Source organism: Notolepis coatsorum (assembly GCF_963971535.1).
Source record: "Notolepis coatsorum genome assembly, chromosome: 5".
Lineage (NCBI taxonomy): Eukaryota > Metazoa > Chordata > Actinopteri > Aulopiformes > Paralepididae > Notolepis > Notolepis coatsorum.
In genome coordinates this window covers 196,089,395-196,107,916 of record NC_140169.1, presented here as the reverse complement: position 1 = coordinate 196,107,916, position 18,522 = coordinate 196,089,395, and the positions used below count along the sequence as shown (strand labels likewise).

Sequence of the window (18,522 nt, the reverse complement as noted above, 5' to 3'; positions counted from 1 at the left end):
TATATTTTTCCTGCATCCATCTGGGATATTTCCCCTCCCATACTTTTATTATATTCTTCTAACCATTGCCATCTATTTTCAATTCACGTCTTATTCTTTTCTTTTTTTTTTTTTTTTTTTTTTTTTTTTTTTTTTTTCTCCCCCTTTTTGTCTTTTCCTCTATATACATATTGACATTTTTTTTGATGTTATTTACTCTATGACGATGCCCCCGTGACTTATCTGTATTCATGCGCTTCATGAACTTTATCTCAATTGTCCGCCTCCGACTGTCCCCGTCTGAGTCCCTGCAGTTTCTCCCGGTATCTGTGATGATCATTGCCCTGCTGTGTGGGGCGCTCAGTCCCCGTCGTCTGCATGTCGTCCCCCGGTCCCCGTTTTCCTCCCATTGTCTGCCAGGTAGACAGCCGCATTATCTCCTCTCGGTCCGGGTCGGTAGTCGGGTTCACCACGGTGATCTTGAATCCACGCTTTGCCATATCCGCCGTCGCCTCCGCCGCGCTCTGGTACAGGCGGGTGCCATCTTCGTAGAATACCCTCATCCTCGCTGGATACGGTGTCTGGAACTTGAGATTCTTTTCCTTCATTATTCTCTTGGCCTCGGCATATTCTCCTCGCTTCTTCAGTATTTCAGTGGGGAAGTCATGGTCGACATAGAAGCGATCGTTGCCACATGAGACGTTCTTCTTCTGCCATGTTCGGCGTATTATCTCTTCCTTCATTTTGTAACTCCCAAACTTAACCACGATTGACCGTGGCTTCAGCTGTGGGTTGTTAGGCCTCGGGGCCAGTGCCCGGTGTGCTCTTTCGATACGAAGGTCCATGTCATGAGGCAGACCGAGGGCATCTTTAAACAAGCCGTCTAGAAATCCATGCATGTCTTTCCCCTCTTTTTCCTCCGGGATACCATACACCCGCAGGTTCTCTCTCCTCGTCCTGCCCTCCTGGTCGAGTAGCTTAGCCTCCACGTCGGCCTGCCTCTGCATTAGCTTTTTTATTAGAGCCGTCGCCGCACCAAGCACGTTTTCATTTTCTCCGATTCTCCCCTCAGTTTCATCGAGCCTGTCGTTCATTTTGTTCATGTCATTTCTTATCTCCCGAAATTGACGCTCATTGTCTTTTCTGAAGTCTTTGAGCTCGTTGAATATGTTCAGCAGCGTGGCTTCTTGTTCACAATCATCGTTGCCATCTTTTTCTCCCGTTACGTCTTCATTCTCTGCCATTCCGTCGTCCTTTTCAGTTGGAATCGTGTGCGCCATACGTCTCGTGATAGCCCCTTTTTTCATCCCTATTAAATATGTACCCTGGTGTTGTTAATAAATGTTTTCCGGGGCTAAGTCATTTTGCTGTCGGGGAGCTCGCGAGTTAGGCAGCCATATTCTTCCGCGGTCAAACCGGAAGTGCGTATTATTTATTCTATTGAATTACATAGTTATGTTTACAGTGATATATTGGGGGGGGGGGGGGAGGGCATATCGTATTCTTCTCAGGATGGGGGGGACATGTCCCCCCCTGTCCCCCGTGGGATTTCCGCGCCTGACGTAGACTGTCAGACGCAACAGATGAATATAGTCGCAAACTATTATACAAAACACAACAGAGAGTGAACATCCATCTCTGTGCAAAGCTAATTCATATCTGATATGGGAAAATAACCTTACATTGAGATACATTTTGTGGTGAATTAAGCCATATAACATATAGTGCATATAACATTAAGACACGTCGACTAGCAGTCGTTCACATCCCTAATGAGAAGCTACAAAAAATGCAGGTATGCTCCATACTCCTGTCTGTGTCCTGTTCATATTATGTGGGAGGTTGGTAAGTCAGGGTCAATAATCATTCTGTTTCCTAAAATGTTTTAGTGTTCATATCTCTTCGTACCTCAAACAAAGTCTTGCAACGTGCAATTGAGTGTTGTACATAATTTGACTTATCATTGTTGTTATTACCTTATTATAATGTTATTACCTTGTTATCTTGTTATGACCTTGTAGAATGTTATTACCTTATTATAATGTTAGGATGTTATGTTATTACCTTATTATAATGTTATGTTGATGTTGTTATAATGTGTTATTACCTTATTATAATGTTATGATCTTCTTATAACGTTATTACCTTCACCACCCTCAGGACACAGATGTGATCGTCTGGGACGTGATAAATGAGTGTGGTCTGTACAGACTGAAAGGCCACAAAGATGCTATCACACAGACCCTGTTCCTCAAGGACAAAAATATTCTGGTTACCAGGTAATTTCAACTTGTAAGATACTGAGGTTACAATCATTTATAGTGACGACAAGCTTACAAACAAAGACAAAGTTTATCAGCAAATCCATACATATACACACACAGGGAGCGAAATTAACTTTTTGACTCACCGGCCAGTGGCGGGTAGATGGGAAGAGTCTACCCGCCAAGCATATTTCTTACCTGCCAAAATTTTTTTGATTAAAAAAAAATATATATATATTTTATATAATTTTTTTTTTAAATAAAATATATATTATATAATCATACTTGTAGTTGTATTATCTGCGAAGAATTTAAGAAGTTCAAGTGCAGAAGTATCAGCCACCGGCTAGTATGGAACTAATTTAGGGCTGACCTTCGAAGCTTTTTTTGGCAATCGAAGCTTCGGGGCCGAGCTTCGATTTTAATTCGAAGCTTCAAGAAATCTTTTTTTTTATTTGTATTTTTTATCTTATGTTGTGGGACTTGTACAGCACTTTGGTAAACTTTGTTGTTTTTAAATGTGCTCTATAAATAAAGTGGATTGGATTAATCAATTAAGTAGCCCCTTTTGTGACTGACGCAGCCAACAAGGTTTCACTCGGCTGCGCTGCCTGGGTGCAGTGGGGCTGCTCTCACAGCCAACGACATGACATTACATAATTATGTTGCAACCTTCGTCTATCAAGCAAACAATTATATAAATATTTATATGTAGTTGATAGAGACAAAGGCAGAATTCGACTTAATTAAGCACGTTTTATTAAGACATATTTTTATATGGGTCGGGACACTTTAAAAAAAAAGCAGCACAATGAACACAAATCTGTCCGACATAGTCTTAAATAACAAATGGCATTGCTTCGCTTCTTTGTCGACATGTCTGCTGCACATGTCCTCGTTGTTTTCAACACAGATAATCTCCACATGCTTGTTGTAGAGAGGTGGAGTCGAGGCGCAGCTTACTTTCGTTTCATTGGAATGGAGGCGGGAAGGCGCCGCTTACTTTCGTTTCATTGGAATGGAGGCGCAAGATTTTGGAGGCAAAACATTCATATTTATTATTTTTATTTTTTTACTTCGATTTTTTTTTTCATGTTCGAAGCTTGTGCCATCGAACGAAGCTTCGAAGTATTTAAGACAGCCCTAGAACTAAATCATCCACAGTTATGATATGAAAATATGAGTCTTGCACTACTATGCAGTTGTGACACATTACAGTTTGCAACATTACAAACTGTCCATTACCAACAGCATTGGAGAGAGAGTGAAGCCTATATCTCATTTTTAAATGGTGCTGGATGTTTTATATTCATATTTATATATAATATATAGTGCTGTCAGGCGATTAAAAAAATGTATAATTAATTACAGGATTTGTAATTAATTAATCTAATTAATCGCATTTTAATCGCATAACCATTTTATGCCTGATATTCTATATTCTATAATCATATTTCAAATTGCTTGTGTCCGGATGGCAGAATTCAGTACTGTATCTACAAAACCTTCTGTTTAATCATCTTCCATCTATTAATTTGCTTAGATTTTTCAGGTCTGGTCAATTTGAGCATAGTGTTATTCACAGTCAAAGATACATCTCATTTAAAACTAACTTAAAATCATGGTTGAGAGATGGTCAAGTGTGCGACCATTTTAACTGAGGGGTTGTATTTTAATGTATTTATTTGTATGTATTTTAGTGTATTGTAACCTATACTGATTCCTACTGTGTTTTAATTATTGTACTATGTTTTTTAACTGAGGGGTTGTATTTTAATGTATTTATTTGTATGTATTTTAGTGTATTGTAACCTATACTGATTCCTACTGTGTTTTAATTATTGTACTATGTTTTAATTATTGTTGTGCTCATGTCACCTGCCCCAGAGACTACAGTTGAAAATTTGCCAACTTGGCTAAACTGGCATATTTACAGTCAAATGTTCCTTAATATGCACTGTCTCTGTATTTTAAACCAATAAATACAAATAAAAAAAAATTTAATTAATATTCTCATTTGGTTCATTACAAATGTACTCAAGCCTAGTAACAGACACAGTATTCACAGGAATACATTCCCCGAGATCCATGTCCCTAGAATCAGATACCAAGAACATGCAAATGGACCATATAAAAAAAAGTCTGTAAATGTGTATTCTACGTTCTTATGGAATGAATGAGATAAAAAAAAAAATATTAATATTATTTTTTTGTAATAAATCTTGAGTTAATTTTCATAACGCGATAATTTGCTGTGTAATTAATTTATCTAATTAACGCGATAAACTGACAGCCCTAATTATATATCAAGCAGAATTTTGTTGGTTGGCTCACTGACTCTGTTTTGAATGGTGTGTTTTCCCTGCTGTCCAGCTCTAAGGACAGCTTTGTTAAGTGGTGGGACCTGGACACACAGCACTGCTTCAAGACCATGGTGGGACACCGCAGTGAGGTGGGTCAATTCATGCATTGTGCAGAATTATTTAGAGTTTTGGGGATGAGCATTAGGGATGAGCATTGGGGATGAGCATGATTATCAAATAAGCAACTATTTGAAATGGCGCAAGGTATGATATCCAGACTGATATCTCCTTGAGCTCTCGGGTCTGAATATCTGAATGTATTTACATTGTTTATGTCCCCTGCCTGTCTGTTTGTAATATGTGCACATGAATAAACCTGTGTGTGTGTGTTAGGTGTGGAGCATGGTGCTATTGAACCAGGAGGGCAGGCTGCTGACGGGTTCAGCTGACAGTGAACTCAGAGCCTGGGATGTCAGCTACCTCCAAGAGGTGAGGACACACCACAGGGCTTTAGCCAGAACCTACAAACAACATGGTGCTGATTTGCAACTACTTGGTGGTCCAGAACAGGGGGGGGGGAGGGAGCTACTGTGGGCAAAATAATGTGCAATGAAGAAAGACATTTGCTGTAATTTCCTGCAATTTAAAAACACTATTTCAATAAAATAGCAAACCCAAGGTAAGTTTCAAACAAGTTATTTATTTAATTACAGTGTATAAGGTTGCACAATAGTTCAGTGTTGAACATGAAAACACACACACACATGCACAACAGAGGACAGAGCAATAACAATGATGTGCCTGTTTCTAAGCTGGCCCCATGCTTTCACTGCACCCCTATACCATTGTTTAGGGAAAGCCCTGCACCATACCGTCAGTTTGTTAATCTCATCAGTTATCTTGATTGTTAAATCGCTGTTGGCACCACCCTTCTCTCCACTTTTTACGGTGCAATCCAGAATGACCTGTATGTCCGTCTCCTCAAAAGTTTGCCGTCGACTAAAAACACACTTCTTCAATCAATATCTTAAATGAAAAAAACGAAATACTGTCTTATACTATCATGCACTCTTCCTACTATACTAATATGTCTTTACTACTATGCACTTGACACTGAAGCACCCAAGTTTCAGAGCTGTACCCTTCCTGCTGACTTGTCGTACAGAACTTGTAAGTCGCTTTACATAAATGACAAAGTAAAAATGTAAAATGTAAGTAGACCAATCAGAGCCGATGATTTCATTGACATCACACGCTGTTAGCTAGCCCAGCCCCAGCCGCGTCTATATTAATCCCAGCCGAAGAGTGCAAGAGCGCTTCCGCATTTTGCCCTGATTGGCCCCGGTAACGCCCTCCAAATGCGCATTTTCTTTTTCCACGCTCGGACGCCGAAATGGAATACATGTATATTATCGCGACACGGACCAGATTCACTCGCAACGCCATAACGTTATTTCCCTGTACATTGCAACGTTAACACAACGCAGCTGTCAACTGTACTTTACATATTATCCAAACGAGGACCACATAACGCCATAACACGCCATAACGTTATTTCCCTGTACATTGTAACGTTAACACGACGCAGCTGTGGCTAGGTGGTGTAGTGGGCAAGGCACTCGCCACCAGTGTGGAGACGCTAGGATTCGCGTGTTCGAATCCAGCTCTCCACATTGTTTTTCAGTTTGGCTGGTCGTCCGCAGTAATACACATTGGCCGTATTACGGGGAGGGAAAACTGAAGGGTGGGGATCGAACGTTGTGAACAAGCGACTCCTACAAGTCGGTTGGTGCGCCTGCGCAGTAGAATCAGGAAGTGTCGGGGGCAGCGTGAGCCTCCCACGCGTTACTCCTCGACACTGAGAGATCGAGCTGCGCAGGTGAAAAGATGCGACTGCTGTTACCTCAAGTACCGGAGGGGACTTGTGCTATGTATGACTTAGTCCACATTGCAGCCGGCTTGTGGGAGGCAAGAAACAGCGTTCGTGACAGGGGAGGGTTGAATTGGATGATACGAAATTGGGATGGGAGAAAAAATGGAAAAATGGGAGAAAAAGTGGATCAAAAAAAAAAACACGACGCAGCTGTCAACTGTACTTTACATATTATCCAAACGAGGACCACATAACGCCATAACACGCCATAACGTTATTTCCCTGTACATTGTAACGTTAACGCTCTGTCAACCAGCGTTTCCGTTAGAACATATTCGTGCCGGTCTGGGTGTCCTGCAAGATTTCTATCACCGGACATATTCGAGATATTCCGGTCAGAGTTTTAAACAGCAGTCTATTATAATCACATTTTTATGAGCTAACGAATTCCGTTATAATTGGACATGTGTATTAATTACATCAAGCGAAGAATGAGAAATTGATTTGCAGAATCAAATTACTATCTCTCGCCTCTCAAGTTAGTGCGATACGCTACCAGCATCAAGCTCCCGCCCCGCAGGCTCCCGCTGCAGCAGCTCTGTCACACGCACCCCCAAATGAATCTCGAGTCGACATCGCTTCACCTCGTTGTATCAGACACGTCACACATATCATAATGTTCAACTTCACGTATACAGTCATTAATATATTCCAAATAAAATAAGTCCCTCGATACTCCGTGCTGCTGCTGACTTGAAATAAAATAGACCGCATATGTGGGCAGTCGGTCCGACACTAAACAGCAGTCTGTTATAATCACATTTTTATGAGCTAACGAATTCCGTTATATTGGACATTTGTATTAATTATATCAAGCGAAGAACTGAGAAAGCAGAGAGACGGCAACATTATCGTGGTTTGCGTGACGACTCTCTCCACCTCGCAACGACTTATTTGCAAAGAGTATGGCGCTGCAGAGCAGCTGATTCAGTGTTATTGGCTCTTTTCTGGGAACCGCACAGCAGCGCCCCCCATCCAACATTGGCTGAAAATGGCTGAATTGGAGTACTGCTGGAATACTGCATTGTGCTGATAGTGCTCTGGCTCTGCAGCTTCACAAAAGTTCGCACACCCAGCACTAAGCTCTCGCTGACGACGTCGTTGTCATTATTAGAAGCAACGAGGAAACAAATGTAATGATCGTTTCGTTCATCGCATAGGCTATTTAATTTTAGCCTATTTTAATACAATTCAAATAATCAAATTGTGCTTAGACTCAGGGAATTATTTTCACCGGACATTAAGACCGGAGAGAGTAAATATGTCGGACTTCAACAGATTTTGCCGGTCAAATACCGGTAATTACCGGCTAACGGAAACGCTGCTGTCAACTGTACTTTACATATTATCCAAACGAGGACCACATAACGCCATAACACGCCATAACGTTATTTCGCTGTACATTGTAACGTTAACACAACGCAGCTGTCAACTGTACTTTACATATTATCCAAACGAGGACCACATAGCGCCATAACACGCCATAACGTTATTTCGCTGTACATTGTAACGTTAACACAACGCAGCTGTCAACTGTACTTTACATATTATCCAAACGAGGACCACATAACATAACGCCATAACACGCCATAACGTTATTTCCCTGTACATTGTAACGTTAACACAACGCAGCTGTCAACTGTACTTTACATATTATCCAAACGAGGACCACATAACGCCATAACGTTATTGCGCTGTACATTAACACAACGCAGCTGTCAACTGTACTTTCATAATGCCATAACGTTATTTCGCTGTACATTAACACAACGCAGCTGTCAACTGTACTTTGTAACGTTATGTTATTTCGGGCATTCATAACGTTATTTCGCGCGACTGTACATTGTAGCCCAGCTGTCAACTGTACATTGTAACGTGCATAATATCCATTCATGTCGATGGACGTACTGGTGAATAGCAGTAGCAGTGATCGCCTGCTGCGTCCATCGCGTATATATATATACCGTATTAGCGCTTTAATATGGCGTGTTCTGTGATTAATGTGATTGACCAGCGTTAATGTGATTGACCAGCGTTGCGACCAGCGGTGCTAATATGAACCAAAGGCTTTAATATGGCGCGTTCTGGCATCTATGATTAACCGTGTTGAATGGGGGTCTGAACCAAGCGAGGACCTCATGCGCATGCGCGGCGAGCACCTGGGCGAAGGAAAAGGAAATGCGCATTGCTTACCGGCGAATGGGGAAGAATGCGGAAGCGCTCTTGCACTCTTCGGCTGGGATTAATATAGACGCGCCCCAGCCAGCTAGCAAGCCACTTACCTCTGAGAGCTGGCTATCGAGCCTTGACATTTTTTTTTATTGGATTCATGAAAATAAATGGGATAAAAATGTGTCTTGACAACCGTTTGGTATGAAATAAACCAAGCTACCTCACCAGCAACACACAGGAGCTTTGCCATATCCTTATTGAGAACACGAGTAGATAAACGTATTGTAAGCGTTGCGCTGTATTATACACTGTACTGTAGTGTTGTTTATTATAGTGTCTAAACATTTTTTTTTTTTTTTAATTATGTTTTTGGTAGATTATTATTGTTTTTACTACCGGGCAGTCCGGTAGAGAGAGAGAGAGAGAGAGAGAGGAAGAATGGGAGACAGAGCGGGGGGAAGACATTCGGCAAATGACGCCGGGTCCGGGAATCGAACCCGGGTCGGCCGATTCGCGACGCAGCGCATTACATGGTTCACCACTTGGGTGCCCCCTAAAAATTACTTTTGTTTAGGAATGGATGGGCACCAGCCAGGATGAGCTTTTTGCACAGTTAAAATAAAATACATTTATTCTCACATAAAGGTACAGTCGGTGTAAAAAAAAGTATACAAGATATGATGTCATATCACTTGTCTTGTGGGCTAGGATGAGTGCCTGCATAGAAACCTGGCTTTGACAACAAGAGAGTATTTACAGTGTAGTAGTTGTGTTCAGGTCATCTGATAACACCTGGAAAACCCAACTCGACACATTCCTGAGCTGGAGGATTTACATTTCACTTCCTTCTCTGGGTGTGCTTTTTTCGTGTCTAGGGTAAAGAGGTGGGAGAACCCGAGCAGAAGAAAGGGAAAACTCTGCTTGATGATGATGATGATGCAGACCAAGCTGAAGACTCTGAAGAGGTATGAATCGCTCTCGTTAATTTTAGCCTCTGTAAATTAGACGTTAATATCGGCCTACTTGCCTGCTAATCAGCCTACTAGCCTGAAAAGACTAATGCTTTTCAGTCCCGGCTCAGTTTCAGTTCAGTCCAAAACTGTGGAAAAACAGATTTAAAGAAAAGACCTCTTTCATTAACTCATTCTGGGCCAATCACGGAAAAAGTCGGGTTAACTCACCAACCGTTCAGCGCCAATCACGAGAAAAGTCTGGTTTTAAACGTTATTTCTTTTATTAGCTATATCCATTCATTTTCATCCATCCAGCCTGATGTTATCATTGGGAATGGGTCTGAGCTCGCAAAAGGGCAAATACCGCAGCCTACGCCTTCCAGCAGGTATTGCACTCTATTAGAAATGGTGTAGTTTCATGGGCGGTTAGGTGGCGTAGCGGAGATTGCGTTCGTCACCAACCCCGGAGCTGTTTGAATCCAGCTCACAGCTCCGGGGTTGTCACCAGCTTGGCTGGCCGTTCACACTAATACAATTGGCTGTATTAGAGGGTGGGAGAAGCTGGCGGGGTGGGTCCGGGTCGTTGTAAACAGCGACTCCTACAGTTCGGTCGGGGCGCCTGCTAAGCGCGGATAGGACCTGAGTGGGATAGTGTGATCCTTCCACACGCTACGCCCTCTCAGGGAGGATCCACGCTGCCAGGTGAAAAGAAGCGGTTGATTGGCTGGACGTGTGTCGGAGGAAGGACGTGATAGCCTCCACTCTCCCAGATGATCTGACTGTGGGGGGTAAGTGCGCAGCGACCAGGAAGGGGATTGGGAATTGGCATACGACTAACATTGGGATGGGAGAAAAATCGGAGGAAAATGGAGGGGGAAAAAGAACAATAAAAAAAAAATGGTGTAGTTTCTTTTCAGGGCCGATCTGAGACGTGCGGGCGGGGTTTAAATACTCAGACGAGGCAGGCCTTTACAACGATGGCATGGTACAATAACCCCGCCCGCCCGTTCATGTGTAATGCTCGGTAATGTGGGACGGACCTCCACAAGCAGTATTTGGAATGGCGATCAGATAATTGGATTATTTCTTTTGCATTACATCAGATACCAGGTAAGAACACTATATATAAAATCTTGTGTTGATCTGATATTTCTTTCTACCGCGATCGCGTAGAAACTGTCTCTGTGTGTGTGTGTGGCTGTGTGCCATTGAGTGCAGGAGGTGGCGGGGGGAGCCCCGCGCTCCAGGGCACATTTCATTCTTGCATGAGGAAGGATAATAATGATAATCTAGCCTTGATTTCAGGAAGATTTGATAATCAGGCGAAAAATTACAACGTGTTTAGTGTATTCCATTAAAGGGCTATTATCGCGTCTTTTCCTAGGATTTCTAAGAATCACAAACTATATTCATATTCAAAACGGTATAAAACGGAAATGTACAGATGAAAAAACAATCCGTTTTGTACATGTTGACTGGAAGCAACTCACTGACAATCGACGAGTGTATTAGACCCATATCTATAATATAAGATATATTTTAAGCACTCGCAAATCTCGCAGTCCCCCCATTGATTAAAGCGGTGGCGTACTAGCGCCCTCCGGCGCATTAAGCGATGGCGCAGAATGAGTTAGCGGCACATTTTGAACTCTAATCATAAAATGATCTTGTCATCCAATATGACACGGAGCCACAGCTCATTGGCCATGATTATCACTGAATGATGGTCACAGTTGATTACAATCATCTGTTGTTTGCCGACCGACATGTCTGTGATGAAATACTATATAAAGTATTTTTTCTATTATTTTGACATCTACCTCCTTTCGCTTTCTGTTCCCCGCTCTTTTCCTTCCACAGAGGATTCTGAGCTGTAAGAAGGCGGGTTCCATCTTGAGAGAGTCCAGGGACCGGGTGGTCTCCATGATGACTGACGCTAAAGCCAGCGTCTTAGCCTGCCACGTGAGTACCTGCTAGGCTGAAAAAGATGAATGACTTGTTTTATACCACCACTAAAATAAGTTATGTTATTTTTAAGTTGTTATTTTTCTTGTATATGTATGTGGGGACGAGTAGGGATGGATATTAGATGTATACCAGTCCAGGATATATACTGGTGCTCACCCCTTTGTTTGTGTTTTTGTCTCTTGTTTTTTGTATGGGTGATGGGTAAAAAGAAAGAAAAAAAAAGTGTCAAGATTTATATGCGTATGTACATTTGTGTGTGTATGTACGTATGTAAGTATGGATATGTGCAGTTATGTATGTGTATGTGGGTACACATACTATACCTAAATGTAAAATGACTTTCTTTGACACAATAAAGTATAAAAAAAATTAAAAATTGTGTGATAATGAGACTTTTATATATATTTTATATACAAGCCAAAATATTGTAATGGTTCATTTCCAACTTTTCAGGACTTGGGTTGATAGTTGTCCTTCCTCTTCCCCAGGGGAACGATTCTGTCCTGGAGCTGTTCACCGTGTTGTCAGAGGAGGAGGTGGAGAAGAGGATGGCTAAGAAGATGAAGAAAGCCAAGAAGAAGGCAGCCAAGTGAGTGAAGGACACTGCGTTCTCCTGATGTTCTCAGACCCATATGACCCAGTGACCGCTTTGCCTCTGGTGTTTCACATTGCAAAGCACTAGGGCTGTCTTACATTTTATTTTTTTTTTTTTGGTAAATATTTTTTTTTTTTTTTTTTTTTTTTTCAACATGAAACAAAACAGATCACAATACAACAACAACAATACATGAAAAGACTTCCCAAGACAATAACTCAACACCACATGACAAGACAACAACTGATACAACTGTACAGTGATCATCCTACATGGACACTCGCTCGTTCTCTTCCCTCCCCCCGCTCACCCCAGGACCTCAACATGAGTCACACTCACAATACATCACTCAGCAAAAAACAAGAATCAAAACAAAAATGTCCAAATGTATATGCGTTCCCTCAACTTTGCCACTGCAGCCAACCAAATTGCGATATCAGATTCCATAACCCCTATAACACCTGCCGTGGATATCTCCAAATAGATCACGTCAAGGTAGGTGAGAAACCATACCTTTGGACAGAGTCTGTCTGGGTGAAACCAACGTGAGGCAATAATTTTTTTTGCGGCTGTGAGGCCGGCCAAAATGAGCTTTTTCACCTGTATAGAGGTCGGTAATTTAGAGAGATCATTCAATAATAATACAGAAGGAGATACAGGTATGGTTAGAGAGAAAATGGCTGAGAGCTGATATGTAACATTTTCCCAAAAAATCACAACAGGAGGGCATTCCCAGTACATATGCATAAATGTACCTGTGGTGCCATTTGGACACAAGGTACACAGAGAGTCAGGTCTGAGACCCATTGAATTCAATCGTCTAGGGCAGGGGTAGGCAACCCTAGACACGCGTGCCTGCACAGGCACGCAGGGGCATTTTCATAGGCACAGGGGGCAGCCTTAAAAATATATTAGTGAAATATTTTGCACTGTTGTCGCATTTATCTTGTTGAAATCCTCCCACAGGTTCTTTTTACTACCACATATTTAATTGAGACCCTTTATTTGTTTATTATTTCAATTTAGCTGGAAATACATTGCTACATCATTCAGTAACATTTGCAGAGCCTTATAACAAAAACATTATTACGGTCACCATTGTGACCAGTGGGATTAATCAACACATTTTATTATTTATTTTTCTATTTCATTGAACATTGCACATGTTAAAAGCAATTTTTTTTACAAAAAATTTGAGTATTACCAAGTCAACTTGTGTTCTTAAAACAATGACAATAAACATAGTTTTATTAGGTTGAAATAATGTGGTTGTGTACTTATTTTCTGTTAACTTATTATGGATTGGTGGGCGGCTACGTGGCGTAGTGGGCAAGGCGCTCGCCACAAATGCAGAGACGCTGGGCTCGCCTGTTCGAGCCCAGCGCTCCACATTGCTTTCAGTTTAGCTGGTCGTTCATACTAATACACATTGGCCGTATTAGGGGGTGGGAAACTGATGGGTGGGGATCGGGCGTTGTGCACAGCGACTCCTACAGGTCGGTTGGTGCGCCTGCGCAGTAGAATCAGGAAGTGTCGGGGGCAGCGTGAGCCTCCCACGCGTTACTCCTCGCCACTGAGAGATCGAGCTGCGCAGGTGAAAAGATGCGACTGCTGTTACCTCAAGTACCGGAGGGGACTTGTGCTATGTATGACTTAGTCCACATTGCAGCCGGCTTGTGGAAGGCAAGAAACAGCGTTCGTGACAGGGGAGGGTTGAATTGGATGATACGAAATTGGGATGGGAGAAAATATAGAAAATGGGAGAAAAAGTGGATAAAAAAAAAAACGTATTATGGATTGAAAACTGAACCTTAATGCACAGTAACTGAACTCAATATTTTTAAGTTCTGGTAACTTATTATTATTAATTTTTTTACAGTGTAGTCTTGCGATCAATCAAAACTTATTTACACGATATACCTCACATTCACCCTCCATTCACATCCTGGTGTTCTCCTGGTGTTCTCCATTAGGCCTGTAGGTGGTGTGTGATGTGTCCAAAAATGAATGGGCAAATGTGAGTGAAATGGTCGCACTGTATGCAGCTGTTTTGCATTCCCCCCCCCAACTCAGATTTAGGGTTGATACAACCATCATAATAATATTGTTAATAATAACAATAACAATAATGATGTAATAATGTAAAAATTATCATTAAAAAGACCTGATTATGAGAAGAAAAAAATTACGATTCATGGAATATTGTTGAGGCACACTAGTTACAAGTTCAACTATATTTCAAACAGGCACTCCATGTCAAAAAGGTTGCTGACCCCTGGTCTAGGGGTTAAATAAGTCCTGTGAATAAAATTTAGATGAATCTGTTGGTGATCTGGGTTGTGTGAGGATAACCGAACATTTTCCCAGACTGCATCCCAATCAAAATCTACATCCAACTCCGGGACATCCTTTCTCCAAATCGTATCCAGGGGGAGCTCTTTATACGAGGTCATGAGTAAATGGCGATAAAAGTCAGAAACGAAAGAAACGAAGCCTCTCGATGTCTCTTTGTCATAAAATAATTTGTGAAAGCGGTGATACACTAGTGGAGCGTCCCATGGCACGCCATGAGCCTTCAGAGCTGCTCTTATTTGTAAATAAAAGAAAAGGGAGGTTCCGGGGAGATCATATCCGTTGGATATATCCTGGAAAGAGCGGAGACCAGAGTTATCGAAGATATCCCCCAATGTGTGGATGCCTTTCTTTTCCCATCTAGGGTACCTAATAGGTTGTTGTCCAATAAGGAGAAGATTGTTATTAAATAGAGGGGAATGCGTGTGCCATTGATGGCGGTTTGTACCCACTTTCTGATTGTCACGCCAAGTTTGGATTAGAGTGTGTGTGATTAGAGGGCCAAATCATAATTTACATTGTTTAATTGATATGTTGGTATACACAATATCCTGAAGTCTATATGGGGACACCAACTTCTCCTCCAATGGTCGCCAAGATACAGCTGCTTGAGCGTCAAACCAAGTGATCAAAGGTCTCAGAGAGAAAGCTTGAAAATAATATTTAAAGTCTGGAAATGCTAAGCCCCCATCGAGTTTACTCCTTTTGGCAGTTGATCTCTTCAAGCACGGGCGTTTATTGTTCCAAACGAATTTATACGAGGCAGAGTGCAATTTCTGCCAGTAACCAACAGGAGGAGGTAACGGGAGCATGGAGCTGATAAAGTTAATTCTGGGTAAAATATTCATTTTAATTATTGACGCACGGGCCTGTAATGCATTTTTTTATTTGGACCATCTGTTAAAGTCATTCGTAATCCTGTCACCCAAGCTGGAGTAATTATACCTTACCGTCTGGCTAATAGTGGGGAATATTTCAATCCCGAGACATTTAAAGTGCTCCACCATAAGTATGTTTGCCGGTAGGATGGTAGCCTTCGCAGGCTCACAGGGCTGTACACTGCGACGAGATCGTCGCAAATTGTCCCCTAATTTGGCCGGTGCGAATGGAAAATTATATCTACTCGCAAGCTTGCGCATAGTGATTTCACCGTTAGCTGGTGGTCCCGAGTGGAGCTATAGGCTAACGTTACGTTAGCTGGTGGTCCCGAGTGGAGCTATAGGCTAACGTTACGTTAGCTGGTGGTCCCGAGTGGAGCTATAGGCTAACGTTACGTTAGCTGGTGGTCCCGAGTGGAGCTATAGGCTAACGTTACGTTAGCTGGTGGTCCCGAGTGGAGCTATAGGCTAACGTTACGTTAGCTGGTGGTCCCGAGTGGACCTATAGGCTAACTTTACGTTAGCTGGTGGTCCCGAGTGGAGCTATAGGCTAACGTTAGCTGGTGGTCCCGAGTGAAGCAGGGACGGCTGAGCTATAGGCTAACGTTAGCTGGTGGTCCCGACTGTAGCAGGGACGGTGGAAAAGTGAGGAAAGGGGGTGGGTTATATTGACAACGCTTGACAACAGAAGTTTAAACATAACTTCATATTTATTGGTTATTCGTTTCTGTATATCATCCACTTTCCATCTCCGTGTTAGACTCTTCCTGTTTACATTCGAGTGTGACGTCATCACCTACGGCAGCTTAGACGATCAAAACGCGAACCTAGAACAAAACCCGGGGGGGGGGGGGGGGGGCTGGCTCTCTCGTGCATTCTCGCCCCCTCTCTCTCTCTCTCGCTCTCTCTCTACATTCAATGATTTAAAGTAGCCAAACGTTACAGACAGTATAAATACTAACTGGATAGTTGATGATATAAACATTTAATTTCATTATCTGAAATATTCTAAAATCATTAAGTCTGCTATAAGCCATTATCCCTTTGTGTGTAAATATTATTTTCTCACAGTAGTGTGTGTGTATATATATATATATACATGTGTGTGTGTTTGGCTAAAGTGGATAGAAAACACAGTACTGTGCAAAAAAAAGGCACCCAAGAGTTTTTATATAAATGGTCTTAGATGTAAATAATTTTTTTTATTAGTGTGTCAGTAGACTACTCTTAGTACATTTTCATTAAATAATTTTTTAATGGTTTAATAATGCAAACATATGTTGCAGGGACTTATTATAATCATCATATTGGCGTGACTGTATGCATCAAAGGGTTGAATCAAGCATTTTTAAGTGCTTTGGAGGAAATGTCAAAATATTGCGATATATATTGTGTATCGTGATATGGCCAAAAAATATCGCAAAATCATTTAGAGGCCATATCGCCCAGCCCTACTATAATGGTAAAATAGTTATTTAAAAATGTGCCCCTAAAAAATATTCTTTGCCCCTAAATTTCTCATTTAGGGGCAAGTGTGCCCCTAGTGAAAAAGCTTAGCGTACAGCCCTGGGCCCTCATTTATCAACGTGGCGTACACACAGATATGTGCGTAACCCGTGCGTACGATCAATGCCTTCATTGTGTCCAAGGACATGACCGCTGTAGGGGCTGCAATATCCTTGCTGGCATTAATCACGTGCAGTAACCGTCTGATGTTGTCAGTAACCAGGCGGCCTCTTATGAAGCCGGTCTGATCAGGGTGAACTAGAGATGTCATGTGCTTTTGAAGTCTGGTGGCTAGAACCTTGGCATATAGCTTAAGATCGGCTCCGAGGAGACTTAGGGGCCTGTAGCTGCCACATTCGGTGGGGTCATTATCCTTCTTGAGTAAAACCGATATAAGCGCCATATTGACATCTCTAGAAAAATTGCCCTCTTTGATTGAGTGTAAGATCATTGAGAGTAATAAGGGACAGAGTACATCCCAGAATGCAAGATAGAGTTCCGGTGGAATGCCGTCCCATCCGGGAGCCTTGCCCCGTTGCATATCCGCAATCGCCTCTCTAAGTTCAACCAGTGTGATAGGTGCAGCTAACAACCTAGAACTATCTTCTGAGATCTGTGGTAGGTTGATTTGATCAAGAAAATCCTCCAGCTTGGTATGATCAAAGACCACCTCTGACTTGTACAGGTTGGAATAAAAACAGCCAAATGTATCATTAATCTTTTTGGGGTTGGTGGTTACCTCCCCCTGTTGGTTCTTAATGGAAGGGATATCTGCAAATTGCTCACTGGCACATATCTTCATAGCTAGTAGGTGACTAGGCCTGGAGGCGTGAAAGTAGTAGTGCTGTCTTGTTCTGTGCATCTGAAATTCAGATTGTTGTCTTAAAATGGAGTTAATCTCTTTTTTCACTACCTTAATTTGAAGCTCCAGTCGACTAGAGTAGTTGTGCTGCAAGGAAGAGATCAACATGGCTTGAAGCTTTTCCAGTTCCTCTAGCTTGGAGAGACGTCCCTTGCGGAGATTAGATGCAAAGAGAGTAGTGTTACTTCTGAAAAATCCCTTAACCGAATTCCATAGAAATAGGGTCCTGTACAGAGCCAACATTAAACTGTAGGAATTCAGTGAGCTTCTCTTTAAATTGCAAGTTAAACTCTCCGTTTTTCAGAAGTGTTGAGTTAAAACGCCATCTAGGGGCACGGGATGTTATTTTACTGAGTGAACCTTTGAGGAGGATACCTTGTGGTCTGAAAGTGCTATGGGCAATAAGTCAACATCAAAACTATCAAAGAGATGTGGGGAAGAAAAAACAATAAATTCTGGAAGAGGTCTTATGTCTCGACGAGAAGAAGGAGTAATCCCTTGCGCAGGGCAGTACAGTGCGATATATATGTTGCACGTGCGACACTGACGTCAGTCTGTGCGATGAAAGGATTGACTTCAATAGCACTGGTGCGATGGCCCGCGATGGCCCGCTATCCACTTGGTACTTGTAGTCTTGTGCGATTAAATACAATGTCCCTTCTGCGTAAAACTCCATATATCAAACACCAAATCCCATAATCCCTAGCGAACAATATCCACGCGAGTTGCGAGCAGTGACTCATATCCGCTCGGCTCA

General features: G+C 42.1%; 1 protein-coding gene across 1 annotated transcript in view; it reads left to right on the top strand.

Moving 5' to 3' along the window:
• The window catches only part of wdr3 (WD repeat domain 3), a 91,053-nt gene that overhangs the window by 5,103 nt on the left and 67,428 nt on the right, over positions 1-18,522 (top strand). The window contains exons 4-9 of the mRNA XM_084315209.1: positions 2,140-2,258; positions 4,617-4,695; positions 4,940-5,035; positions 9,527-9,616; positions 11,465-11,566; positions 12,061-12,161. Coding sequence (XP_084171335.1) covers positions 2,140-2,258; positions 4,617-4,695; positions 4,940-5,035; positions 9,527-9,616; positions 11,465-11,566; positions 12,061-12,161 — 587 coding nt within the window. The remainder of the gene's footprint in view (positions 1-2,139; positions 2,259-4,616; positions 4,696-4,939; positions 5,036-9,526; positions 9,617-11,464; positions 11,567-12,060; positions 12,162-18,522) is intronic.